General features: G+C 43.6%; 1 protein-coding gene and 1 long non-coding RNA gene across 2 annotated transcripts; one reads left to right on the top strand and one right to left on the bottom strand.

Moving 5' to 3' along the window:
* Window positions 1–27: 27 nt before the first annotated feature.
* On the bottom strand, window positions 28–26,600 carry egflam (EGF-like, fibronectin type III and laminin G domains). Its single transcript, XM_088415813.1, has 25 exons — window positions 26,268–26,600; window positions 23,762–23,871; window positions 20,861–20,947; window positions 20,075–20,101; window positions 19,749–19,866; window positions 19,533–19,668; window positions 14,607–14,773; window positions 11,999–12,111; window positions 11,669–11,922; window positions 11,406–11,593; window positions 9,591–9,691; window positions 9,396–9,496; window positions 8,596–8,740; window positions 8,060–8,249; window positions 7,854–7,979; window positions 6,928–7,171; window positions 5,841–5,952; window positions 5,619–5,735; window positions 3,856–4,036; window positions 3,536–3,559; window positions 3,315–3,393; window positions 2,627–2,770; window positions 2,458–2,541; window positions 1,470–1,573; window positions 28–1,395 (listed from the first exon to the last, which is right to left on the bottom strand). The coding sequence occupies exons 1-25, from the start codon at window positions 26,389–26,391 to the stop codon at window positions 1,244–1,246; spliced, it is 3,228 nt and encodes a 1,075-aa protein (XP_088271939.1). The 5' UTR covers window positions 26,392–26,600; the 3' UTR covers window positions 28–1,243.
* On the top strand, window positions 14,263–14,993 carry LOC148429734 (uncharacterized). The gene is made up of 3 exons (XR_015865756.1): window positions 14,263–14,327; window positions 14,455–14,787; window positions 14,916–14,993. It is a non-coding gene; the product is annotated as an uncharacterized LOC148429734 (long non-coding RNA).
* Window positions 26,601–26,953: the final 353 nt, after the last annotated feature.

Genomic DNA, 26,953 nt, shown 5'->3' with positions numbered 1-26,953 from the left:
ACTAAAATAAAATAAAATGGCCAGAGGTGATTGCTGACATTCGGTTTATTTAGCTGATAACAAATTAAAGCTGCTGCGTGTTATTCACTGCTGACTCATGAGTGTCAATCTGTCAAGCTTCACCTCGCGTGGCCCAACCAGCTCATTTGTTGCCACTAGAAGAGGGCCTGAGAAACATACAAGATTACACACAAATACAAGTACCATATGTCAGTAGATCCAGTATGTTCCTGTTCCTGCTGACTGTCCGTTCAAGGGACACTGGCTTTCCTAAATTGGTTTGTGGGGCACTTATACTTGCGCCTGAATAAAATCCAAAACAACAAATGACTAGAACATGAACTGGAATCATTCTGTGGATCCATGACAGCCAATCTGCTCACAGGCTTCAATAAGTTTTAGAATGAATGCAAGTCAATAGTTTTTGGATCGTGCTCCTGTTCCCGACTTGCTGTTCAGCCTGGCTGCGACTAATTCATGCCGATTTTCCTTTTATGTCCTTTGACGGTGTTCTGACAAGAAGCATCCATAAACAGGAACAAGAACTTGATTGTGTGTCTGGTTTGACGTCCAAGTCCTGTCAGCTCTCTGATCAGCAGCATGGCAGTCTTTATATTTCTTAATTGACTGAAGGGCCGGTAATGATTTCACCTAAAAGTATTAAACTGAGCAATTGTTACTTCATGTTCTTTCTTTTGACCATAACCGCTAAATGTCAGTCTTTTGTTGGCCTGGGAGCTATTTACAGTCGATCCCCATCAATAATTCCTACCAATAACGAGCATTCATAAGCAGGAACAGGAACTGAAGTGCAGTTCTCAGTAAAAAACAAACAAAAAAACACTACAAGTTAAAACGACACAAACGCCACTACAAGCTCCACTTTGGCCAACTATGGCTTTGTCTACACAAGCATGAGATGGCAGATGAGAGAATGTCCCTAAAAAAAAAAAAAAACCCTACAAATAACTTGATCACCAAAAGCTGCTCTAGTTCAGGCCGCTGAAAAACAAATGAATACTTCACACTTGATTCCACGGGTCAGAATGTTCTTCCAGCAATTAAAAAAAAAAAAAAAGACCTGCAATAGAAAAAACAGACGTTTGCTTGGAACCATCCGAAAAAAAAGTCCTTGCAAAGGCCCAAATAAGCTGGAAGCTTTTTGCTCTTCTTTCCGTGCTCAACCACAACGGTTTCAGTTTTGGGAGACGGAAAGAATTGTGAAAGGGTCGCCCAAGTGGTCCTAGTTGGAGCAGGTGTTGATGTTTTTGCCGTCGGCGGCGTTTTCTACCAGCGCCACGTGGTAGTCGGTGGACAGCGTGAAGTGCGACACGCAGCCCAGCAGGCCTCCCGCATACTGCCGATTGGTGTGCAGGGCGATCTCCTTCATGCCCCCTGAGGCGCACGCGCAAAGCAACGACGGCGTTCTGATCATTCATCTCGGGATGGACATCGCAGCACTCACTTACCCACGTATAAGGGTCCGTTAATGTTCAGCTGCCTCATTTTGCCCGGTGACCGACCCGTTTTGGCACCGTAGTCGTCCACCGTCAGTTTCCCGGACTGACCGTCCCTACACGCACAAAAGCGGATGTGTAATCATGTGTATGAGAATGAAGACTTAATTTTAACCATAAGTTAAGTTTTACCGGAATGTGAAAACTTTAAAATAATAAAGATCTAATTGCAATAAAATTGCATATTTACCTAAATCTTTTATCCTAGAGTGGAGCTCGTAGCTGACCAAGCGTGTTAACATGGAAGCGTAGCCTTGCCTTGATATTCCAATTTATTACAACTTTAACATATTTCCAACGCTCTGTTTTGTCCTCCTGACGCACATTTTCACTCGCATGTAAGGTTCACTCTGAGACTGCAACTGGAGGTACACTCAACAGCTTGGACAAGACTGCCAAGACAATCAGTCAATCAGCTCACGGGCTCTCCTGCAAGACGTGTGTTTGGTCCACAGCGCGACATCCACCAATGAGGGCAGGAGTTGTAATCCACTCCCGCCCTCATTGGTTGATGTCGCGCTGGAAGCCAATCACATGTCTTGTAGGAGTGCCTGTGGCACACGTGGTTACAATCAAGTCTCTGTTTGGAGTTTACAGTGTGTCTTTCTGCAATACTGTTCAGCTTTTTATAAAAACTCCACACTGGAGTGAGCTGCAATTGAACATGGGACCCTCAACTGAGGGACCGACGTGCTAAGCGCTCTTCCACCGAGCCGCCATGGCAATCAAATACTGTACACAGATTCAATCCTGATGTCATACAGTATATGTACATCTTCACAAAATTCAGACAAACAATCCTAAACACGTACAGTAGTTACATTTTTTGGTTGAAATATTAGGATGAAAGACTGTCTAAAAATCGCTGGTTGACATTGAAATTCTGACTTATTCCAGGCACTGCGAAATTCATCTTGGTCCGAATTACATCGCTATTCACCTGACAGCCTTGACTCTGTGCCACTTCCCATCAGTGAAGGTTCCGTTGACCATGATGTTTGCCGCACCGCTGCCCAAGTTATAACTGCAGCGCAATCACAAAAAACATGTTGACGGTCACCTAGTGTAGGAAAGAAGTGTTTCTAAAGGAGTCAGTTTCCTCCCGCTACCTGAAGATGAGCGCTCCGTCCCGCAGGCCCACGGACAGGAAGTCGCTGTTGGCTCTCATGGGCGTGTCCCCTCTCCACAGCAACAGGCCGTCCCCGGCGCTGCTCTTGAAGCGCATGAACACGCTGTTCCTCGAACCAGACACCCTTCGACACAAACGGTACCTTTAGGCAAAACACTGGACACGAGATTAGGTACAGCACACCGCATATTGTGGACCCGCTAACATCCAGCAAAATATAGGCTCACCAAAACAGTGGAATGTGAAAAATGCTAATCCCTTCTTCAGATTCCATGATTCAACACTTTCGAAATGTTAGTGGTGCATTTACAGGGCCAATGAATGCATTAAAATGATAATTAATAGCATATTAAAAACACTGAATGAATGAAAATAAAAAGGCAACACATTTGAAAATGTTTGAAAAACAAAAAATGATGTGTAAAAGAAGACAAAACGAAACATTTTCAAAACAAGCTGCATATTTGATGATTATACACAGTCTATCAGTTCTATCAAAAAGGATCCAGTTTTAAATAAAATGTTGAGCTATTATTGAAGGTGAAATCAATCTAAAATAAAACGGAGAAAAAGCTAAGAAAACAATGGCAACGACATTCAAATCAACTGAAATGAAGAAGCAAATAAATCCATCATTTTAAAGAATTTTGTGTCCACTTAATTCCGACCTTTTGAGGATATCCTTGTTGTCGTAGGTGAGGTAACTGCGACCCATGAATTGCGGGATCTCGATGGCTTCCGTCACGGCTGGGGCGACCAAGGAGGGAGCACACGCTTATTGAACGCGCGGCGGCATCACGAGCGCACATTCGTCTACCCCTACACGTGTCGATGGAAACCATCTGCGCTTTTTCAAGAAGCGGAGCAATACGGATGCGGGATGACTTACTGTTCAAGCAGTAGTTTCCACACTCTGCATTAAATAAACAGAGAAGACATAGACGGGTTTAGCGGATTAACATGCGCCCTACACGACGTCATGATCAGAGCAGAAAGAAAAATGACACTTAATCCCGGACTGGAGGATAAAAGATCATGTGGTACGGGTGTAAAGATAGTGATGCCTTCAGGCCTGGAAGAGGGGGCGGAATCCAGCCTCTTTTCAGCAACACATGAATTTAAAAAACGTACTCCTCGCAAAACCCGGCAAATTCCATTGCTTCTCGTCACGTAAGGATGAAAGGAAAAGAAAGCGTGCAGACAGCGGACCTTTCTGGCAGTGTCTGCCATCGTAGCCAAGGGGGCAGTCGCACTCGTAGGCGTCCCACTTGGGTCTGCAGGTGCCGCCGTTGGCGCAAGGGCTTTGCACGCACGGGTGCTCCGAGTTGGCCACGTTGACGCCACCCGCCGTCTCTCCCGTGATGGCGACGGTGTGATCGTTCAGGACCAGCTGGGTGGGCACAAAGTACAGTATTTTTTTTAGTCGTCAATTCTTGGGTGACCGGGGATTTTTCACCAGCCCGGCCTTATTAGCACCAAACCTGGGCTGACTTTGAAAATGTCACAACATTGTCAAATAAAAAAGACTCATCAAAGTCATTGAAAAGCTTTCAAATGTTGGCATCGCCCAGTGGTTTTGGCGTGTCAACGCAAACATTTCTAATGCGTCACGTTCGCGAGTTTCTTCGAAAGGATCAATGCAAAAATTGGGGAAAATTCATGATTAAACATTGGGTTTGCAATATACCCAAAATTGACAATATTTCCAATTTTGAATGGCAGCAAATGAGCCTGACATGTGCTAAATCCGACACCTATAGGGTGTAACTATCGACGTCCCGTTTGCAAGCATTTAGAAGGACATATTGAAAGTCGTCATGTCCCAGGCCTTCAGGTGGAGGGACAGGTTCCTGGTTAGTGCTTATGTATCCACTCATGGAGGGTGTGTGTGCAGGTGCAGGAGAGTGTTCTCTCCGGGGACTCCCACATGCTGCTAGGGCCTTGCTTCTCCAGTAGTGGGGCAGACCCCCTTGGGAAGTGTGTGTGTGCGCGCGTGTGTGTGTGTGTGTGTGTGTGTGAAGTGTAATGGCAATAAAATAATTTTCATCTTTTTTTTTTTAGTTTCAGTAACTTTGATGCTCTTACTTATTTTTTTTTCTGTTTTAGACTAAGCTGTAACCCGTATAAACGCTCTAAAAATAATTAAACGTTTTTGAGAGTTGATTGAAATTGCTTTTATCTTTTTTTAATGTAAAAAAACATACAGGTTTTGGTATATTTATACAATATTTATAGATAATAATCTCATTTATAGTCAGTGCATTGAGTGGGGGTGGGTGGGGGGGCTTTGTCTGGTCCACCATCTGACGTCTCAGGAGAGGGAAGTAGTACACCATGAACTTTGTGAGCCAGTGGGCAGAATATTTCTAAGACCTCCTCAAGTAGAAGTAGAGAGGAGCCAATTAACGCGGCCCAGGCTTCTGGTTAGGATGCCTCCCGGACGGCTCTCCGGGGAGGCGTTCCCGGCATGTCGCACTGGGAGGAGGCCCCGGGGACACACTGAAGAGATAATGTCTCTCGGGTGGCCTGGGAATGCCCAAGGATCCTCCTGGAGGAACTGGACGAAGCGGCTGGGGAGAGGGAAGTCTGGGCTTCCCTGCACAAGTTGCCGCCCCAGCGACCCAACCCCGGACCCAACCCTAATGGATGGATGGAGCTCTAACGCAGGACCTCCCTATGCCGCTACAATTGCACAGACTGTTTTATTGTTTTGAAGGCGTTTGTAGTCAGGGATGTAGCGTGAACATTTTTAATGTGGTGGCCAGGATGTCACAATATCTCAGTGAGGAGTGGCATGCAAGTAGGGGGTTTTATATATGCAGTACTGTATACCCCCCCCCCCCCCCCCCATCAAAAATGTCACGTCATGCAACGCAATCAAACAAAGAATGAGTGTTTTCTTAGTTTTTGAGGGGCAAATGATGCACACTGCATGAGAGGTTTGCTTGCACTTTGGAACTTGATGATGCTACCTTTTGAATAGTTCCCGTAAAAGGTTTCCTGACGCCCGCCGTCCTCTTGGTTTTGTCAAACTGCGGTACACCACCGATGTAAAGCGCTGAGCTGCAGTTGATTTGCGTGAAAGCTCCCTGCATGCACAACCAAAGTGCACTTTCCTTCAGTACTCAGTATTTATGTTGAAGGAATCATACCGAGGAGTTTGCCTGCTCCCTCGTGGTCAAACGTGCAAGTACCTCAGAAAATCCTTCCACTGCCTTTTGACTGTCCACTTGCAGGATTCCGCTTTTCGCCGTGCGGGACACCCTCAGCTCGTGCCACACGTCCATGTCGATCTGTTCTTCACTTCTGCCAAAGCGTTGCGCAAAAGCATCAATCGTTATAGTCGATGCTTAATCGAGCGTCTTAAACTGTCATCTTTATTGTCATCTACATTCGTGAGTCTTAATTGCAAGGATCAATCAACGGGGCTGACTTTTGTCCTTTGAATTGCTTGACCGCAAGAGGGCAGTGGCAACTGATCACTGTTTACTGTGGTAAGTGTGTACTGTATTACAAGACCTGTAGAGTACGGTGTTCCCTCGGTTAATCCCGGTTCCGTTAAAACGGCTCCACGCTATTTTTCCTATGACCACGACTGTTTCATTTGCAGGTTTACGTCACTACTTTTCTTGAAATATCCTTTTAATTCAGATCAGTCAAAAACAAAAACACCAATTTTATGTACAGTATTGCAAAAATAATTTCTACAACATGGATTTTCATTTACAGTAACTGGCACATCATGCGCCCTTGGGTATGGGTTGCAGATTCCTAAAATCCCCTTACAACATGGAGCCAGGGACGCTTGTGCGCACTCGCGTACATAAAGTATTCTGGCCTTAGCGCCTGTCAGCAGTCCTACGAAACAATCAAGAAAAGAACAAAAAACAGACAAAAAAGTTCATTACTTTGGAAAATTTAAGGTATATTCAAATTACAAGCGGTTTTGAGTTTCTGCGGACGTTTTTGAGAACATAACCCCCACAGTAAACAGGGAACAATACGGTAGAAAGCAAGTTTTTTAAGAAGCTCCCCATTCAATTATGACCAATGCATGTTAAATGTTTGACCAGTAGACGGCACTGTAGGGATGACAAATTAACGGTAGGTTTTCTCTCTCTCTTATCTGTCTGTCTCTCTCTCTCTCTCTCTCTCTCTCTCTCTCTCTCTCTCTCTCTCTCTCTCTCCCCCCCTCCCTCTAATACTATATTTATATAAACAAGGCTTGTTGTCAAAAGATTAGAGTGAAAGTTAATTTGCCATTCATAAATGTATGCATACCTTAAAACGGCCCCTCCCGAGCCACAATCGAATCTGAACTCCACGTAGCCATCCAGCAGGTTGATGGCCAGGAAGTCGCCGCTGCCGTCATCGTCGCTGTACAGCAGTGTGCCATCGAGCGCTGACGGCCGGAAGGTCATCTCAAACTCCATGAAGGACAAATAGCTCTGGGAGGGCTGAGGCCACGGCACCACGGCGTAAGACAACATCGTCTCGTTGAAGAGCGGTGAGGACAGAGAGAAGCCTGGGGGTAAAATGGGGGGGGGGACTTCAGTGACATTTTTTAGGCCCATTATTTGGAAGGAACAAGGAATCCATAAACTTGTTTAATCAAGCTGATCAAACGAAATCAAATGTATGCTAAACACTTCCATTAATTTCGTCATTCCACCAAAACGAAATTTGGATTTCAATTTGATGAATTTCAAGTGTGTTTTACACTGAATTACAACATTTAAAAAAAAATATCGAGTTAGTTCAAGAAGTACATTTAAAATATATCTATTCCAATTAAAACATTTAAATGGACAGAAAATGCAAAATACAAAAATAGGTAAAGTACTATTTTGTGGTTTAACACAGGAAGAGGACATGCAAAATAATCATTAGCAATAAAAAAAAAAAAACAATGAAATAAAAGTTAAAGGAATGGCCAAATAAAATTTCAATAGCCAAATCAATTTCCAATGAAATTGCAGAAAGAATATATACAGTATGCATGATGAAACAAAGACCTTGTTTTTTGGTCCTTACAGCATGTAAGAAATGACTTACAGTCAGGACTTTTGACATAATGTATGAATGTGGAAAAAGCAAACAAACTAACAAAAAATTCAAGAAGAAGTGGGGTTTGAAAGGAGGCAGTTTTGACTGATGTGAGCCAATTAACGGGTGGGCTCTTGTTAACCCTTTGTGTGTGGTCTCACTGTCTTGGCACAAAGGTCCCCTGAAGCCAAGCGGGCAGAGGCAGATGAAGCCGTCGGCGCGGTTGGCAAAGCACACGCCGCCGTTCCCGCAGCCCACCACGTCGCACACGCTCTCACTGCACTCGCCTGCAAAAGAGGCAACGTCACAGGACCTCGGATATGGCTTCTCTTGCGTCCGCTGTATTCACACGATGCGGTCCGCCCACCTACGTCTGCGCCGCTCAGAGCTCTTCCCAGCGGCCACGGTCTGACATCTGTGGCCTTTCCATTGAGGTTCAAGCTTTGGATGCAGCCCACGAAGCCTCCGGCGGCACCCGTCGCCCTCGCCAGCCCGTAGACGCTCGGAGCTCCGCCCACGTACAACGGCGAGCGGAAGGTGATCTTGGTGTATTGGCCCTGAATGGCAAAGCGTCCTTTGTACTCGCATCTTTTCCACAGGACATTTAGTATTTCAAGTGTTTTTAGGCGCTGCTGTTTTGGTTAGCAGTCGACTTCAAATTGGCTTAGCCGTTAACCTTTTAATGTCATTTTAACTTCGAATCTTGCGGGAAAATAGAGGCGACGCTAGTGAGGATAAGCTACTAAACAAAAGGGACGGCTGGCGATTTTGTCTGAGACTAATTGGAAAACGCCATCTTATTCAAAGGTTGATGAGAGGCATTATTTTCCACGCAAAATTGCAGTCTTTATCCACTCCATGATACCTGCATCCTTTGAACATGTTTAGACTCGGAATCTTTACCGGGGATCGACCAGATATGGGCGTGTCGTTGTCCAGTCGCAGCCAGCCGCTCGCGCCGTCCCTGAAGACGGTGACGGTGTGCCACTGACCGATGACCACGCGGCTCTCGCTCACGATCTGAGCGGCGCCTGTTCCGCAGTTAAATCTGCAATTAAACAATTTTTGGTTTCGCTCCGGGATCCGTTTAAATTGTTAAATCTGTATTGCTGTAATAATAGATATGACCTCTTCAATCGCCATAAAATAGAAATTAAAGCGGTAGTGAGAATCGTTTTGATCTGAAAAGCAACAAAGGTAACTTGATGCTCTGTTTCCAGATCCAGATTCAAACCAGACTCTTGACTCACGAATCCATTTCGGCAATTCAGACACTAGATAACAGCGGTGGGCTTCGCAACATCCAGCCACCACTGGTTGTACACTACAAGTACTATGTTTTGTTTTTCGCATGTATTTGCTGTTCTTTTTTTGTGCAGGTATGTTACCAAGTTTATTTCTTTTAAACATCCTGAGACAGTGAAAACTGAGATGAAGAAGTGTATGAGTTAAAGCATGAACTCAAAGAAAACTGAGTTGAGGCGTGCTTGTTTGTATTGACTGCTGAAGCAGTACAGGCCACACTTGAAATGCATAAGTTCATGCAACGCAGTTCCAATGGCATAATGACTAAAGTACCTCCAGCTCGTTTTGAACGTATATGTGCGGATTCTTTAGAAGAAACTTACATAGGGATCGGGGCGGTGCCTTGGCTGGTCCGCTGCTATTATTATGCATTGTAATTATTCAGTGTGCGCCATTACCTGTAATGTAGCTTGCCTCCAAGCAGGGCCAAAGAGGTGAAGTCACCACGGCCGTGTTCGTTCTCACCGCAGTAAAGCAGTAGGCCGTCCTCGGCTTCTGCCTGTACCACGCAATTAGTATTGGCACAGCTGATCAAAGCGTGGTTCTCATGGGGAAAAACAGGGATGACTTTAATAAAGCCAATCGAGCTTCACCTTGAACTCCACTGAGATCTGAAAAGTCTGGTAGGAGTTCTTCAGAGGTTCAAAGGTCATGTGCGAGTAGCCGTAGAATCTGGGAAACTTCACCGACACCTCTGAAGAGGAACAATACAAAATTCAATTCGCCCACGACTGATCATATTGATCAGGAACGTTTTATAAATGAGAACCAACATCCAGCATTTGAGTATTATGAAAAGCATGATAATGCCATCCAGGGGAAATGACTGCTAGTTGCACTCTTGTCCTATCGCTATTCTCTCAGATACGGGTTAGAAAAACATGATGGTGAATAATAGCCGAGGGTTAAAACACTTACCGTATTTCCCGCACTATAAGACGCACCTAAAAGCCTTAATTTTCTTAAAAAGCTGATGGTGCGCCTTATAATCCAGTGCGCCTTATAGTGCGGAAAATACGTTAATTGGTGTTTTCGTGTTACACTTATATTACTGCGGCGTGTTTGAATTGCAGTGTAACTATAGAACTACAGAATTGATGGTAACTTTAGGTGTAAGTATAAAAACAGAAAAACTCATTTGTATTAGAGCAGACAGAAGTAGACCAGCACCTGGCGAATGATGGTGTTGTGCTCTGTGTCTCTATTATGACTTGTGCCTTTATTATGAGTTATGCCTTTAAGTTGTGCACGTATTTTTCTGTTTTATGGTGTGCTTTTTGTTAAGGATGAGTTCACAGTTCCTCAACTTAAAGGATGGCTTTGAGCTGATGTCACAGTCACAGTTGCAGTCATCAAGGATGACTGCGTAGTACGCCACGAAGGCGATATAACTGGCAGGGTTGTTTTGCCACGCTTCGAGTGCCTCTTGTTCTTCTTTTCAGTTAATAAACTATCCACCTTATCGTGTGGTTGGCTTGGGTCCTGAATCCGATCGAGTTCCAAGGTCAATCTTAACAGATGGACCAGAAAAAAAAAGTTAAATGTCACTCTCTAGCGGTGGCGGAAGGTTGGGCAAAATACACTGACGGACTGACGTACTGACAATTTCAATTTCGTCTGGACCAACGATGACGGAAAGGGGGCGGGGCTCTCACGAATGTCGGACCAGCAAAATGTAGGTTGTCCACCTTTGGTAAACACATCGTTTTGCGCACCATATACGATTGTGGATGGATAGATGGATTTCAATTAGCTTTGCGCTGCTCATTGTGGTGTGTACACCTGTGCCAACAGGGGGCAGTATAATACATATAGAGGATACGACATGTCGGTTTGATGGTGAAACGGAGCAACTGTTAAATGAGATGCAATAAAGTTCCTCGATTTAGCAGAGGATAAAGAAGAGTTGCATTTGTTGCTATCAGTAGTGCTCAAATATAAATTGTTCAAAGGTTGATCATTCCTGCGTATTCATGTTAATTTTATTCAACTTTTTTTACTTCAGAGGATTAAAAAAAGACTCATAACATATGAATGTAAAATAATTAGGAGAACATTTCATTGTTGCAAATCTGGAACACCTGCCGTGTGGAGGTCAACAGTCCTTCACTTTGACAGCTTTTATTAAGTGCTCACATTAATCTCGATGACTAACAAAAAGGTTTTTTTAAGACAAGATGGGTATATCTATTTGATTTAAGTTCACTTTTACAATAATTATTTAATAAACCTTGGAATGTTTATGTATTTTATAATTGTATGTATTGTAACACCTCATGTATGCAAATTCCTACATTTTGTATTTCGGTTCTTTCATGATCTTCCGTCATATCTTTGAATTCCTTTTTTTAAATGATTTTTTTTTGGTTCGCTTTCATTTTGAATCAAAAATGTTGACATTATTTTACCTTCTGAACAAGCATCGCCAGCACGTCCAAGGTTGCAGTGGCATCTGGATCCTCCACTCTCCAAGTCTGCCAGGCAAAAGCTGTCGGGGGGGCACACGGTGTCATCGCAGGTCAATTGATACACACGAGGGATGTCGCCCTTCCATGGGGATGCGGTGGCAGCGGCGGTGGGCGCAGGTGTAGCACGGCTGGAGATGATCAGCAAGGGGCACTTTCACATTTGGATCATTCAAGTTATCAAACTAAACTTTATAAACACATACATTGTGGCGGTAGGGGCGGTGGTGGCATTAGTTACGTCGCGCGCCGTCTTGGTTGGGAAAACCAGATCCGAGAAGTCTGGAAAGACGGCTGACGTAGTGCTGGCAGTGACGGTGGGGGAAGAGATTGAAGGTAGGGTGGCGTTGGGGGGCACCACAGTGTTCATGCGGTAGACAATGTTCTGACCCGACGGACCAGAGCGAGAGCGAAGCTGCGACTTGCCGCTGTCTTGGCCGATACCAGGGAACGACTTGAGCTGAGAACGATGCGAAGGTTCCCACTAAATCTACGCAAAATCATCTTTTCGGTGTAATAAAACACGGCTGACTTACTTCCTCGATAAAGGTGTCGTAGTCGGAGTCATCCATGTCAAAACCGTCGTCGTCCTTGATCTGCGTGTCTGTGAAGTAACGTCCGTAATCGCCACTGCCCACCTCTGAGGCCCCTGTCGGGAGAATCCGTCTTGATGAACTGCTGAAATACTTCAATCAGGGGCGTCGAAGCCATTTAGCTCAGCGGGCACAAGGAGCAAAGCCTATTCTCAAGTAGGTCGGACCGGGAATATCTCGATATATATCTTAAAAACAGTGTCAATTGCATATATTGTTGCTATTCATGTAATCTTGGTCCTAATTTCTTGTGAATAGTGGCAGTCAACTGTAAATTTCCATCTATATCTATTACATATCAATTTCGCTCAAACGTGGCGACTGGTCACTTCTGCGTGTAAGTTGCAGTGCTCATCAGGGCATTGCTTGTCAAAGTAAGAATTTTTGTGTATTGGCACGGGGAAGACTGCGGAGAAGGACAGAGAGTTGTTAGCGAACACGAGCATGAGTCGCATGCGACAGCAGCTTGAGACGACGTGCTTGTAAACCCTTTTTTCATTTAGTGGCATAGTGGCATAGCCAGATGGACACTGATGCACAAGCACCAGTAGCGTACCAATGACATTCCAATAATGCACCACACACCAACACCATATCAGAATCGATTCACATAAGATTCAAAAGTGGCACTGTGGAAGCTCCGGCCTTCCAATGTGGAATTTGCAAGTTTTCTCCCACATTCTTAAATGATGCACGCTAAATGAATTGGACACTCTGTAAAACACTACTTAGGTGTGTTTGTAAGTGTGAACCAGTGTTGGTCTTTGGCTGGCAAGCAGTTACCGCGTAACCACGCCTGCTGCCTGAAAACCCTTGAGATAGACTCCAGCATGTTTTTCGTTGAGTTTGATGTCATTTCCTTTTAACCCGCAGTGTGTACAATACATGTAATCAATAAGAATGTCTTTGAACTCAGTGAAACATCATTTGGCTCATTCTCATGCATTGTGTTTGATCACGAAGCAGCTCGTTTTATAAGGAGCCCGTTTGAGGATGTTGTGTACTGCGCTTCTTTCATCTACTCAATGCAATTTCTCTTCTCTTAAAAGAAATAAACTAGGCGGACAACTCGGTTACTTTATACAGTATGCAAAAACTATACTTCATCCATCCATCCATCCAAACTGCTTATCATTCATCATTTAATTGCGAGTATATAAAATTTAAGCTGCACCAATTACTCAAGCAAACAAGCAACATAATCAAAGACATTGTGAGTATGCTGATGAGATATAGTTGAGAGAATGAGCTTGTAAAGTGCTTGTTGAAAACAAAATGTATCTCCTGCTTGAAACTGCATCATGCGTGCAGCATTAATGCGACATACTTGAGAATTGTTTGTCTTGGCTAATACTGTATAAGCATACCGTGTCTAACTATTTCAATGAAAGAGTAATGTTTATGTACATTCAATCGTGATCACGAGACTGTCGCTTCAAAGTACATATGATATTGTAAGAGGCAGAGAAGATGCATTTGATCATACCAAAATGCGCTACAAGTGTTTTGAATAAGTGCAGACTGTTTTTCTTCAAAATGCTAATCAGCACAGCTAAAGTAACATTAAATCCTGCATACTGAGCACTGGATAAAGGGGAGGGGTCCCCAGAAAACTAATCTGCTGTTGTGTAACAATACACACACACACAAACACGCACGTATACACACACACACACACACACACACCACAGTCACAGTAACGCACACGGGGTTGTGTGAAGGGGAGCCTGAAGAAAAGTATGTCAGTGCGTCAGGCCCACCCTTGTCGTCCATTCAAAAGCAAAGCACTATGTGTGTGCGCGCGCGTGTGTGACAGGCAGAGAAGAGGGTCTGGCATGCCTTAATCCCGTCTGATGAGACTTGAACGTAACCCGCTTTGGTCCCCCGCTGAGAGACCACGCTCGTCCGCCGCGCAGCTTCTGGCCGTTTGTCTGGCCGCCCTTCCCTAACTGGCGTTTTTTGTGTTGCTTTTCAGGAACTTTATTGTTATTGATGTTATTCAACGACAGCTTCGGTAACTCTCACTTTCCAAAAACGCTTATCCTAGATAGTGACAAGCGTAACAACATAAAAAACAGGTTCGCTTCAGGTTTTCTGCTACGGCACACTCAATTTTTTGGACTTTTTGTGTGAACTGTTTAGGCTTAGTTTGATCTAATTGCCATTTACTCGTAATGACTATCAGTCGGAAGGTATGATGGCCGACGGGGGCCAAATCACTACAGCTATCAGAATGCCGTGGATGGATCCATTAAAAAAAATCACATTTGCTGTAGGTTGTGTACACTACATGTCACACTTGTGTTTCAGTATCAACCAGTCCTGCCTATTCCACTCCCTCCTTCACTCACACACACACACAATTATAATAAAGTTGGCATTTTCTCATCTGTGTCCAGGTGACGCAGTGACCTTCTAACACACATTTGCTGTTCCTATGGTGATAAATGGTGAATGTTATAGTCATGATCATTTTCATCAAATTATCAGCGTCTACTTCATCTGGGTTACGAAGTGGGGAAAATGAAGTGGGAGTGATGAAGCAACTTACCCAAGGTGCGCACCGGGTTGTTGACGTGACTCGGCGGGCTTGCCCCATGCATGTTGACGGCTCGGATGACAAACTGGTATTCGGTCTCGGGTATGAGGCCCTTCAGAACCATGGAGTTGCTTTCGATGGGCTCACGGATGTACGTCCACTCCGTGTCCATTTCCGGTCTGTATAAGACAAGGTGAGAACGTCAAAATTCTCACCAAAAAGTCAATATAAAGCTCACCCAATCTATATTTTTCACAGTGGTTTTTCTTTTTATTTGCATTTGTTTGTGTGTTGTTCACTATGCATCCTTCTGTCTTTCAGATCTTTCAGAAACCAAGAAAAAGCTACCTTCGTTTCCTAAAGTCTTCTTTTTTGCTGTTTGCCGTCCTCATCTGCCGCCACTTTTGCCTCACTCGAAAGCTAATGTATAGTAACATTTAATGTGGTGGTTTTGAAGCACTTGGAATAATTTACACGTGAAACAGGATTCATACTCATTACAAAAATAAAGCGTTTCAAAACCGATACGCGATACTGTATTTCGGAAACTGAACGTCGTGTAGCGATTCGTGTATTGCGTCACTTCGTAATACATCAACAGATCTATGTGTCGATATTATCGCCCAGCACTAGAAAATAGGATAGAGGGGTTGAGTGACGAGGAGGAAGGAGTGAACATGGGCACAACTGCCATATCAACAACGTAATGTTTGTCCATTCCCAACGCCAATGTTCCTGGGATCATGACTGCCAGATTTCCTCCTCAAAAATCGGCAGCTGTATTTGCAAATATAAAATTGTGAACACACTAATATACATAATTTATACATAATATAGGCATTATGGGGGAAGTGAGACATGGAGGGAAGAGTCAAAAATGACTCCCAGATTGCAAACTTTAGCAGACTCTTTGCCTTAGAGCAGGGGTGTCCAAAGTCGGTCCTCGAGGGCCGCTGTCTTACATGTTTTCCAGGTTTCTTTTCCTGACACACCTGATTCATATGATCAGCTCATCGGCAAACTCAGAAGAAACCTGATAACGATCCTGAGCATTTGAATCAGGTATGTCAGGAAAAGAAACCTGTAAAACATGCAGTACAGCGGCCCACGGGGACCGACTTTGGACACCCCTGCCTTAGAGAGAGTGCAGAACATGACATTATGTGCAGAGTGAGTCTGGTCCAATTTCGCAGCTGCTCCAGCTGACGACCAGAAGCCATCATGGAGTGGAGTGCAGAGGTGAACCACAGGACAGGCTGGGAAATAGCGAGTTTGATGTTTGAAGGGAGCCAAAGAGTCCAGGGTGAGATATAAGGACAATATCACAGCAAGTCGCTATGCCATACGGGGTGACCAAGGGTCAAGAGGAGGTTAGAGAGGGCAGGAAAAACTGAGGGACTTTGTTTCCTTGAAGATGTTGGTGTGACAGTGGTTCCACCCGATAAGGGCCTGAGGACCCTTAAGAAGACAGCACGGTGGTCTCGTACCGCTCACTAAAGACTTGTGGGGAGAGGCTCCAGTCGAGCAGTCTAGATCCAGCATGTGACCTTGGGAATGGGTCAGGTGGACTTAACATGAAGGTTAAAATCTCCCAATGCATACAGTGGGTAGTGTAGGTAGATCTGGAAGGAAGAGTGGACAACAGCTTTTTCCGCTTGGAAATGAAGGTGACGGAGGCTTTGGGGGTGCGATATATATCGCGACAAAGTGGAATTGATGAGACATGGATCGATTGGCTTTCCTTTGGCCTGATGTCAACTTGTTAGATGAAGTACTGAAGTCCAACTGATTTTGCCACTGTACTTGTAAGCCAGGGGCTTCAAACACCTGGTGGACATTTGATGTCTTTTGTGATGACGCTGGCCTACAACATGGAAGCGCACAGCAGATTAGATGACAGGAATAATGGAGCCAGTGCGAATAAACGTAGGGTGGGATGTTCGGGTTATATAGTGGGGTTCTTGCAAGAATCCAAGCAATAAGATACATAAGTCAAAGCAGGTCGGAACAGCCAAACTGGAAAGAAGATCTAGGGAGGAGTATTTGAGCAGCATATCTGCTGTGGCAGCTAGCCACTAATAGCTAACAGCTAACAACCTCACAACACACAATGACAATTATTGAGCTGCTTTTTCTCAGTGCGCTTGACTTTAGATTACTTTAAATATATTTGTGTATGCAAGTACAGCTACGTATTTTATGCACTATAAGGCGCACTTAAAAGCCATCAATTTTCTCATAAGATGTAGTGCGTTTTATAATCCAGTACTTCTCATACAGTGCATAAACCGCGGGATTTCATTTTTGGGTGACGAAAAAATAAAATAACTTAATCGCCATGGAAATTTTTCACGCGTTACCTCTACATTTCAGTTTTAAATGTATTTTTTTTTACAATTATTATGTTTGTACCACCCCGTTTTAAAATTTGATATGTTGCGTATGCTCCAGTTTTGAAGTGATGGGGATGAAGCACAAAAACGCGTGTTTGTGTAAAAGAAAGTGTGATTTAAATTAAATCCAGAAACTCTTTTTTGAATCATCAAAACAATATATTTTAAGGTTTTTCATTGCAATTTGATGAAAAGGTTTAATATTTAATTGAATGATAATTATAGTCTTTTAAACTCTTGATTTGTGTTGACATTGATCTAAACAGTCTTTTAATGTAATCAAGACGTATTTTTCCCATTTTTCAGAAAGTACTTTGCACAAATCATTTTTATTCTTAATTTCTGATTTAAAAGTTTGACCGACTTATCTGATTGTTTTGTAGACATTCCCTTTAACGCTGCTCCATCTAGTGCATGCATAACGCAACCTCAGCCACTACTTTGGCTTCTATTCTATGTGCCTTATAATGCGGTGTGCTTTACAGCGCTGAAAATATGGTATATAAAAACTGTATTAAAAATGTATAGTTTCTCTGTAATACAATTTTCATTTACGCAGGTGGCTTTGGAAGATATCACACCCAATGGGGTTCACTCACTATTTTGGTGTAATAGCCATATGTTCTGAATTCTCGCATTTTATTCCTGTCTGCCTGTCAGGTGCAAGCCACATCTGCTGAAGTGCAGTAAAGTGAACCAAAGTCATCGGCCCATAGGCACGTGCGCGCGCGTGTGTGTATGTGTGTGTGTGTGTTTGTATGTGGCCCACTTGTGAAAAAACAATATGACTTCAGATCAGTTGTCTGCCTGTGTCTAAGTCAAGCAAAGAGCAACAGCTGCCTTTATGCTTTTTTTATCCGACGCCACATCTTGGCGCGGTGAAGTCACAGCGGGGAGGTGAGAAAGGAGTTTCAAAGACAAAGCTTTTTGTCATCATCGTCACCGAGAAAACCGTCAAGGGATTTCGGTAGAAAATTATGTCTAACTGTAACTTGTCTCGTCTAGACATAAAAAGCTCCTTTGTCTGAAGCTTTTCACACATATAAGATATCCAAAATCATCCATTTCTATTTGGAGGAGGGGAACTTGCATAGAGAAGATGCACGGAATGCAGCACACAAGGTCATACGCACGCACACACACACACACACACACACACACACACACCTTCTCCCACTCCCATCTCCCTGCTTTGCACTTTGTTCTGTGATGCTCCTGTAGTATTTTTCCTTTGAAATCCAACTTTGGATTTGGTCAGCTGGGCTTTCAACTCAATTGACTACATTTTCTCGATGTGGAGAGCAGGGATGGGTTGCCCTCTTGCCCCCCTGAAACTTGCCATGAACCCACGGAACAAGTGGAGGATGGTGTGTCTGTCAATCTTCTCTACATTATTGGAATTTTGACAGCAGGGATCCTCCTTATTGGGGTTGGTGGATTTCTGATCAATCACAAAAGTTGCCAGGCAGGCGCAGCTGGATTGGAGAAAAGGCTGCCAGTCTTCTTCAAAGGTTTTGGGCGAACTGTCTATGCGCAGACTCATGCAGCGAGTGAGCTCAACTGAAAATTGGATGCAGTTGTTGAATCCTCGAGGAAAAAAGTTGTCATTATGGACAAGTTGGCGTCTCGCATCAAACAATTGATTGCTAATTCGGCCAATGAAAACCGAGTCAGAGTGTCGTGTTACGGATGCGAGGTTGATCACATTGTTTATTGGCCTCCTCCCAAAACAGCTGCCCCATGGACTCTTTACCCCTGAAGGAGGCAGAATTCTACAAGATACTACAATCTCCCTTCCCATCTCCATCAGGGGGCCTCAAAACTGTTGGTTGGACTGGCAGCTCAAGGACATGCGCACGCTTCCACCGATATCATACATGCACAACCATATCATACATGCACAACCCCTACAGTATCTTCAACGCCACTGCTGGTCCTGAACTCTGCCCACGTGATGTGATCTGCTGCGCCCCCCATCTTCCTTCAGCCAACTGCACGTTGTTTGAGCTGTGTGGTATTGTCTTTTTTGGTTGCGCATGTGCGAGGATGTTTTTCCAGGGTTAGGCTATACCCTCATTGGGGAATGGCAACATTTTCCCTCCTCCATCACCCTCGTGTTTTTAATTTTTTATTCATCCAAGATCTTGCAGCGCCATTCTTTTGGTGCATCCTAAGTGGCCTTTTTGTCCCTTAGTCCTTGTTAGTCAATGTCTTTGTATGTTTTTTTGACGGTTTGAGCCAATTAAGTCAACCTCTTTGCTTTGTACTCGGGCAGGGGTAATGAATGACAGTAAAATGTCTCTGAAAAAAAATACTGTGTATGTATATATATATATATATATATATATATATATATATATATATATATATATATATATATTTGTGTGTGTACAGTATAACAGTTTAACCAGTTCAGGGTGTACAGCACCTACTGCTTGAGGACAACTTGAATGGGCTCCAGCATGTCAGCAACGCTTGTGAAGATAAGTGGCGACGATATATGAACACGCACACACACATTTCACACAGATCGGTGATGTCTTACCTGATGTAAGCAACCAGGAAGTGGAGGACAGGAGCGCTGCCCTCGTTTTCCCCTTGCTGCCATGACAACGCCAACTCTGTGTCAGATATCGCCACGACGAGGGGCTCAGTCGGGGGAGATGGTGGCATGCATGTATCTGATGCCAGAGGATGAATGCAAAAAACATTTTAGCAACAGATGTGAGCGGTGTCGTTTTTTTTTTTCTTTCTTCCTCACCATGCGAGGCTGTGCTGACATCTCGGGGCATACTGGGTCGACCCTCGCCTGCCCAACCATAGGCACCGACGCTCACACGATACTTGGTGTTCACCTTTAGGTTAGCTATATCCACGTCCTATGTGGTGTAGAAAGGGTGTAATAATAATGAACGAGAACCATGGTGGACTAACTCCATTTTTATATATTAAGCCTGGGCAGATTTTATAGCTGCCATAAAAGTATAAATGACTCTCCTGCAAATTGATCAACTTTGAGTTACACCACTCAAATCCATAGTAGCTCAGATACACTGAAAAATGTGTCTTAAAGTAAAATATACTCACAAAGCTTGCCTGTCCATCAAATTGGCCCTTTTGAAAAAAAAAAGAAAAAAAAGAAACACAAGAGACTGATGAGTGTTCTGAATAAGCGTCTTGTTCAAATGAGATGCTTTTGTTGGTTGGTCTGAAGTGTTCGCCCTGACACCTCTACAGCGGAGTATTATGCCGTGTCTTAATTTTTATTTTTGTGTGTGTGTGTGTGTGTTATCACACTGCAGGTATTGCTCAAAGGTTTTATGACCACTTTTAATAATTTTATTTTTATGATTTTATTTAAGAGGAACTCAAATAAAAAAAAAATCTTTGCAATCATACTTCATCTCTTCTGTGTATATATTGTATCCTGATTCATATTGATTTTGTGGAATATGAAAATTATCCATCTGACAACGCCAATATTTAGACATCTCCGACAACATTTTTTTCCCACTTGCAGCCGGCTCAAGTAACAACCACGGTTCACTTTATGAATGTCACATGACCAAAGATACAATACAGGTGAGCTTTGACTGTGTGAATATGCTTAAAAATACATTTGAAACTAATAAGGGTGCAGTATTGATACAATTAAAAACAAAAACAAAAATTAAAGAATGTCAATACCATTATCATAATTTATTACTGGAGATACTGGCCTTTTATTTTACTAGTATCTTTTTGATATCATTTTTTTTTGCTGTAATAGTCTGCGCTGGTTTAGAAGCTAACATGTATATTTTTGGTATCGTGCCATGTTTGCAACAACGCTGCAGCTCTGCTTGGTATTGATCACTCACAACAGGGACTCACCGTGGTAAGCATATCCAAACTAAGGGGGACTTCCATTACAGAGGCCGTGCCCAACGGACGGCCATTTTTCATCTCTGTATAGAATACCTGAAATGCACACAAGGACATTGTCTAAAAAGAAGAGTAAAAACTTTGTGTCAATGCGGAAAGAGTCTTTAATTTGCTGACATGGGTTTTATGGTCGTAATCAGCAATAAGATCCCACACAAGCAGCGACAGAGACAATGATCTGATTTTAAAGAGATAGAATAATCTAATCATGTGAAATTGGATTTCCCAGAGTGCAATTAGCATTAGAACCAGGTTAAACTTCGCATTTGATGTATTAGTTTGTTTTGTTTCATGAATTCATAATATGACACGAATCAAACGCGGACTCTTCGGAAACCTGTAAAAAATATGTATTGTTTGAAGCATCTACGCCAAGGGGTGAATAAAAACTCACACCAAAAAGAATCATAACTTTGCAGAGATAACCGAGACGCACTAAGTTCATCTGTGAATTGTTTGGAAGCGAAGTGCATCTCGCTGACTAATCCTCTTAGCGTGGACATATGGTCAGAGTACACACTGATTCACACTTTGTTAATGGGTGACAGAAATTAGGAGGGACGCAAGGAAGGTCAATGGGCTGAGCTCTAATCAGTGTACACAAACAAACACTGTAATACAGGCACAATAACCAATTCACTCAGAATTGCGCCAAATGTGTAAAACCCTGTTGGGGATTAATTGCAATTGAGGTAGGATTCTGCTCAAACAAAACTGTTCTGGAAACAGGAAATCAGAATATTCAGTGGGATTATTTTGTTTGAATTGAATCCATTTCAAATACAGTCATCAAGGTAGTCGATATCATCCCTCTTAACCATCATCTTCTCAAAGGGTTTTACGGAATCTGTAGCAGAGAACCTGCACTAAAAAGGCATTTGCTGTATTTACCTTAATGCACACCATGCGTAGCTGTTATTTCGAAGCAAATTCACTGATTCGCTAACAGCAATTTCCAAGCAAATTTGGAACGCGCCACCAAATCTGAACACACCACACCCACGCCAGAGAATAATGGATCAGAAACATTTTTTGAGACGTTAGAAGAGGGGCTCATTCCTGACTGCACACCCACAGCGTGTGGGATTTTGCCATGAAGTTTGACAGGGGGCGGGTCTCGGTCTCTGTTTTTGCAAGATGATGGCGAAAAAACATCCTACCAAATGCAAAGAAGCAGTCACATAAAAAAAAAAAAGAAGCCAGGAAGGCACAGCTGCCCACGGCTTTTCTGCCACATCGAGATTAAAGCACATTCTGTACACATTATTGTGTGCTCTATTGTGTTTTACAAGAAAATATAAGTATGTTTACCATTTCGTTCATAAATTTGGATCAAATAGTGCGTTAGTCATTTCACGAGCGGCAGGTAAAGCTCATCGCCATTGCTCATTCATTCTGGAGAGCTCAGTCTCATTCATTTGCCACTTTCACCTTCAAGCGTCCGAACCCTTCTTGCGGCAGCGCGAGGTTGCCAACCCCAAGACGAGGGCCATGAATGTTGAATGTTCTAGCGAGAGTGAAACGGCTCTATAGTGTGGCTGGAGACCTATCATTCAGGTGTATGACGCCAGCCAAGCGTTTTTGTTTTTTTTAACCCCAACCATCACTATTTCCCTCATTGGTAGTTCTGAAACTGTAAATCTAGTTACGTGCTATTGTAAAATACAATTATGTGTACTCTATGTACTGTATTTTCAGATCCTTCTTTCTGTCTTTAAACTAAGGGGAATGGGCATATGCTGCTTGAGAAAATGCCTAGATCTGTTGGCCAATTAGATTACAGTGATATCATAGCCCCCACTGACCATTGTTAACCACACAGTACTGAAAAAGTGTCTCGGAAAAGTAAACGCTCAGGATCAGATTGAAACCGGTACAATGGAAAAGTGGTTTATGATAATGAAATAAAAAAGTGTCTCACTTGTTCCAAAACACACACATTAGCAAAGCCGCAAGCATATACTATATCTTAGTGTGGTAACAAACGACATGCATTTTTTGCTGCAAAACGGAGTGATGGCTGCAGAAAAAAAAAAAAAAAGAAGCAAACTCCCTCAAGGTCGACGCGACGGGTGAACAGAGCTTAGGAGGCACACGTTAATGGCTTGTGGAGGGAAAATGGACATCTACGCAGGAACATGTCAATTTGATTTGTGGCTTTTTCCATTACTTTCACTCCTGACATCTTTCTATTAGAGTAGTAACAAAACAGCAAGACTAGCTGTTTGATGGATAGAGTGGAACTCCATATAGCACATTGAGCTACCTTTTCATCAAGTATATGGATGACCATTAGTGTGAGAAGCAAACAATGCAGTCTGTCTCAGCATTCCTTTTCATCAAACAGCAGAGGCTCATATACCAGTCATAAAAGTGAAAAGCTAACCATTGGGCAGCTTGTTAGCAACGGGAGCTAACACGGCATTCTACGTCTTCACTCAAAACAAATGAAAGCCATGGTAATGCAAAGGAAAGAGTTGAAATTAGGTTTTGTGAGGAAACACTTGAGTGCATGACACCTCCTGGGACGCAGCCTTTTTTTTTTTTTTTTTATAAAAGCGTGGCGCTAAAAGGAGGTTCAATCCAATTTGCGAATGCAATTGGGCGCCTCAAGGCCACGGACCCGCTGTGGCGTCCGTTTGACAGGCACTCTAAAAGCCACCCGTGACATGGTAGAAAAGAGGGGAAACTGAACATTTTTTTCTGATTTGCCCTTATAAACTCCAGACATGCAGTTTTTGCTTGCTTGCACCCGTAATGGCAAAATTGTGAAGTTGACCATAGGACAGGAAATGGAGCTCAGCCACCGTGCTGTCCCTCTGGACAAAAAGCGTTCAGTCGAGTGACAACCTTGTATCCGGTGATGGTGCTGACATGGCGCCGAGGCATCTTCCATCGCACGCTGAAGGCGCTGCAGTTGACACTCTCCAACTGGATGTCCAACGGAGGGCTCAGACGATCTGGAATGGACCAAACGGCCACAGAATCAGAATGGAGACCGCGCCGGTCCTAGTTGTGCGTCCTCAAACGTAACAACTATTAACGTACGCACAGGGGTCACATTTTGACTCACTCATGCTTTTTAGAACTCGTTTTGAGCAGGTACTATTTCTGGTTCCTGGTAGTATTTTCTTTTTCAGCTAGCATCAATTTATCATCCATCCAACCGTTCATCCTTCCTTAAATTCATTCATGATCTATTTTTCAAACATTCATTTATACATTCAATCATTCAGCATCCATGCATCCATCATTCCATTCCATTCGTGCCGCTTGCTCGGCTGTTACTGAGGAGATCAGTGGTGGGCTGGCGGGGCCTTAAAAGCACCGGGATACCATTTTAATGAGCGTACAGTGTTGTGGTGCAGCCTTGATATCTCCGAGAGGGAAATGTCAGCATCGGGACAAAGACTTCAGTTGGAAATCAATCAAAAGGTCGAAAAGTGTTTAAGCGCGACACTACAAAAATATTGGCCTTTTCTTCAAAGCAAATGATGTCAGGATATTGCCAGACATTGTCATCTGCCATTAGGGCAGTGTCATTTTTTTGGTATTAAGGGACTGCTGCAAGACTTGTGATGTAGCTGATGTTTTGCTGCGGACTCTTTTTTTTCATAGTTGTATGATTGTGGCATAAAAAAACATTTGGGGAAACAAATCAGACGGAAAAGTGCTCTGATAAGCGTTAGACATTGTCTCAACTTTGCTAAAGTCAACATCATACAGTGGTTCTCACTTCTTTTTACAATTTTGTCACAACCAAATCGAAAGGCAACCACCACACCAGAGTGGTTCTTCTTCTCACACATTCCACACGAAGGTCTGTCCCTATGCTAAGGCTAGTGCTAAGATTGTTGTGATTGATGCGGACTGACACAGCAACCCCCCTCGTCAAAGACCACCACACAAGTCCAAATGTCAGCAAGCGTCGTATGACAGCGTGGACTGTGTGGCGAGAAACAGACGCGACAGTGTGTGCTATGTGTGTACTATGTGCGGGCGTGCATTTGTGTGCGGCTTGCATGCAGCCCGAGGGTTCGAACCAGTAAGATGCGATGCGAGGGGAAGGAGGAGAGGATGATGTGGGCGGGCCTACGACACGGAGAAGATGCCCTGGTGATGAGAAAACAAAGAAAGCAGTGTTTGCCTCGGGGAATACATTGTTAATGTGAATTTACTACACATTCGTGCACTTTTAAGACAAAACATTTGGTACTCGTAGCCCATGTGAGCTCAATAAAGTGCTAGAATTTGTTTACTCAACTGCAGATGGGAGTGAACATATTTTCAGAGTATCAAATAGTGTTAGTGGAAAATAGCAATCGTTTTCTGTATCAAGGGAAAGTGGACAAAATTAAGAGGCCCAAACAAGACATGATTAATCGTACTTTTTTACTCTTGCTTTTTGAGAGCGCCATTGTCCTCGAGTGGATGATGCAGGTTTTTAATTTGACCGTTGATTTCAGACAGACACCATTCCAGAAGTGACCGATGAAGGTGCCATGTCTAGCAAAGATATGTGTATGCTTTATTCAATCTCATTCATGTTTTGAGATCTCAAAGCAGCTCCTTCATGTGTACATTTGACCAAGTGTGGTACAGGGAGACGGAGAGGGAAAAACATGGCGATGGATGGACGGATGGACGGACAGGCGGATGGATAAATGAGCCATTTTCTGAGATGTCTCAGTAAAAGACCTAGTGATAGATACAACAAGAAATATCGTAATAACTAAATGACAGAGATCGACAGATACTGCGCATCAGTCGATTGACATTGATTGAAAGATTAAGATTCAGATTACACTAGATATAGAGACTTAAAAGTTAATGTCTAAAAATGGATGGACAGATAGGTTGATAGATAGATACCATGCACTCATTTGCACACGCTTTGGCAATCACACCTATATACACATTTGCACAAAAGCAAAATGATGCATTTGCACACACATGCAAATATTTTACAAATGCAGTCTTATGAATGAAATACTTAAAAAAAAAACTCCCATTCCACCCCCTCCATTTCCACAGTGATCTGACGAAACATCGATATATTTCATTAAATAAATAAAGCTAGTACAATGTAATGCATTTTATATAAACAAGACACACCATAGTCAGATTTAGTGAGAAAATGTCGATGAAAGGAATGTCATGCACGTGAATGAACTAATAATAATGAATGCAATCCAACTGAAGTGTGTAATTAAAATCAATAAACATTGACACGAGACCCATTCAAGGCCTGCTAACCCCATGGCCGAAGTCATGACTGGGCGTCCGATTGAACTAAAGAGGAACGTTTAAGGTAAAGACTTTGATTCCACTGTGTTGTAAGTAGCATTTGACTGACCAGCTCTCCTGGCACCGGACCTGCGGGCGGCGGCGCTCCGTGTGGCCAAGCAGCAGCAGCTCGCAAAGAGGACAAAGTGCAGTAAGAAAGTGGTCCTCGTTCGTGTGCAGCTGCGGCTCGCCATCGCTCCAATGCTCTCAGACGCTCATCGCACACGCAGCCCTAAGCGAGCACCGCTTCACGCTGGACAGGTACACTAATAAAGAATACTCAAAGTTCCGGGGCTGGAGCTGGAGCTGGAGCTGGAGCTGGAGCTGGAGCTGGAGGAGATGATGCGGCGTCCCGATGGACGAGGAGGAGAGCTGATGAGATTAGGGTCCGAAAGATCAGCTCGGGTTGGGTACGTCACTGCTCGAGCGCAAAGACAGACGGCGTTTTAGTGTGTGTGTGTGTGTTGTGTGTGTGTGGGGGCACACCTTCGTGCGTATTGCTCGCGGGCTACGCGAGATGGGTGGGCGCGCAGCGCGGACGCGCGTCTTATGTCGTTCTTGATTTATTTTTGCTTGTTGCCTGGTTCCCGCTTGTGCGTCTGCGAGAGCACGCACAACCCAAAAGTGCATGCAGCAACGTGGAGCCATTTAGGGGCTAAGAGGATAACGAGCGTCTAATCCGCACAGCGAAGGCCACGCACGCAGATGGAAGCCACACGCGTCTTGACCCACACAAGCGCCACACTGCCATGCCGT

This window comes from Hippichthys cyanospilos, chromosome 1 (genome assembly GCF_059441005.1).
Source record: "Hippichthys cyanospilos isolate Australia breed blue-spotted pipefish chromosome 1, RoL_Hcya_1.0, whole genome shotgun sequence".
In the NCBI taxonomy this organism is placed as follows: domain Eukaryota; kingdom Metazoa; phylum Chordata; class Actinopteri; order Syngnathiformes; family Syngnathidae; genus Hippichthys; species Hippichthys cyanospilos.
The sequence above is the reverse complement of the archived record's forward strand: the minus strand, read 5'-3'. Positions and strand labels throughout refer to the sequence as shown.

Coding starts and splice junctions, on each gene's coding strand:
- egflam (XM_088415813.1), bottom strand. CDS start 26,391: ATGGCGAGCCGCAGCTGCACACGAACGAGGACCACTTTCTTACTGCAC. Junction 11,594..11,668: donor ACCGCCCCTACCGCCACAAT/GTATGTGTTTAT, acceptor GATCATCTCCAG/CCGTGCTACACCTGCGCCCA. Junction 5,953..6,927: donor TCGGGAGGGGCCGTTTTAAG/GTATGCATACAT, acceptor ACGCTTTGGCAG/AAGTGAAGAACAGATCGACA.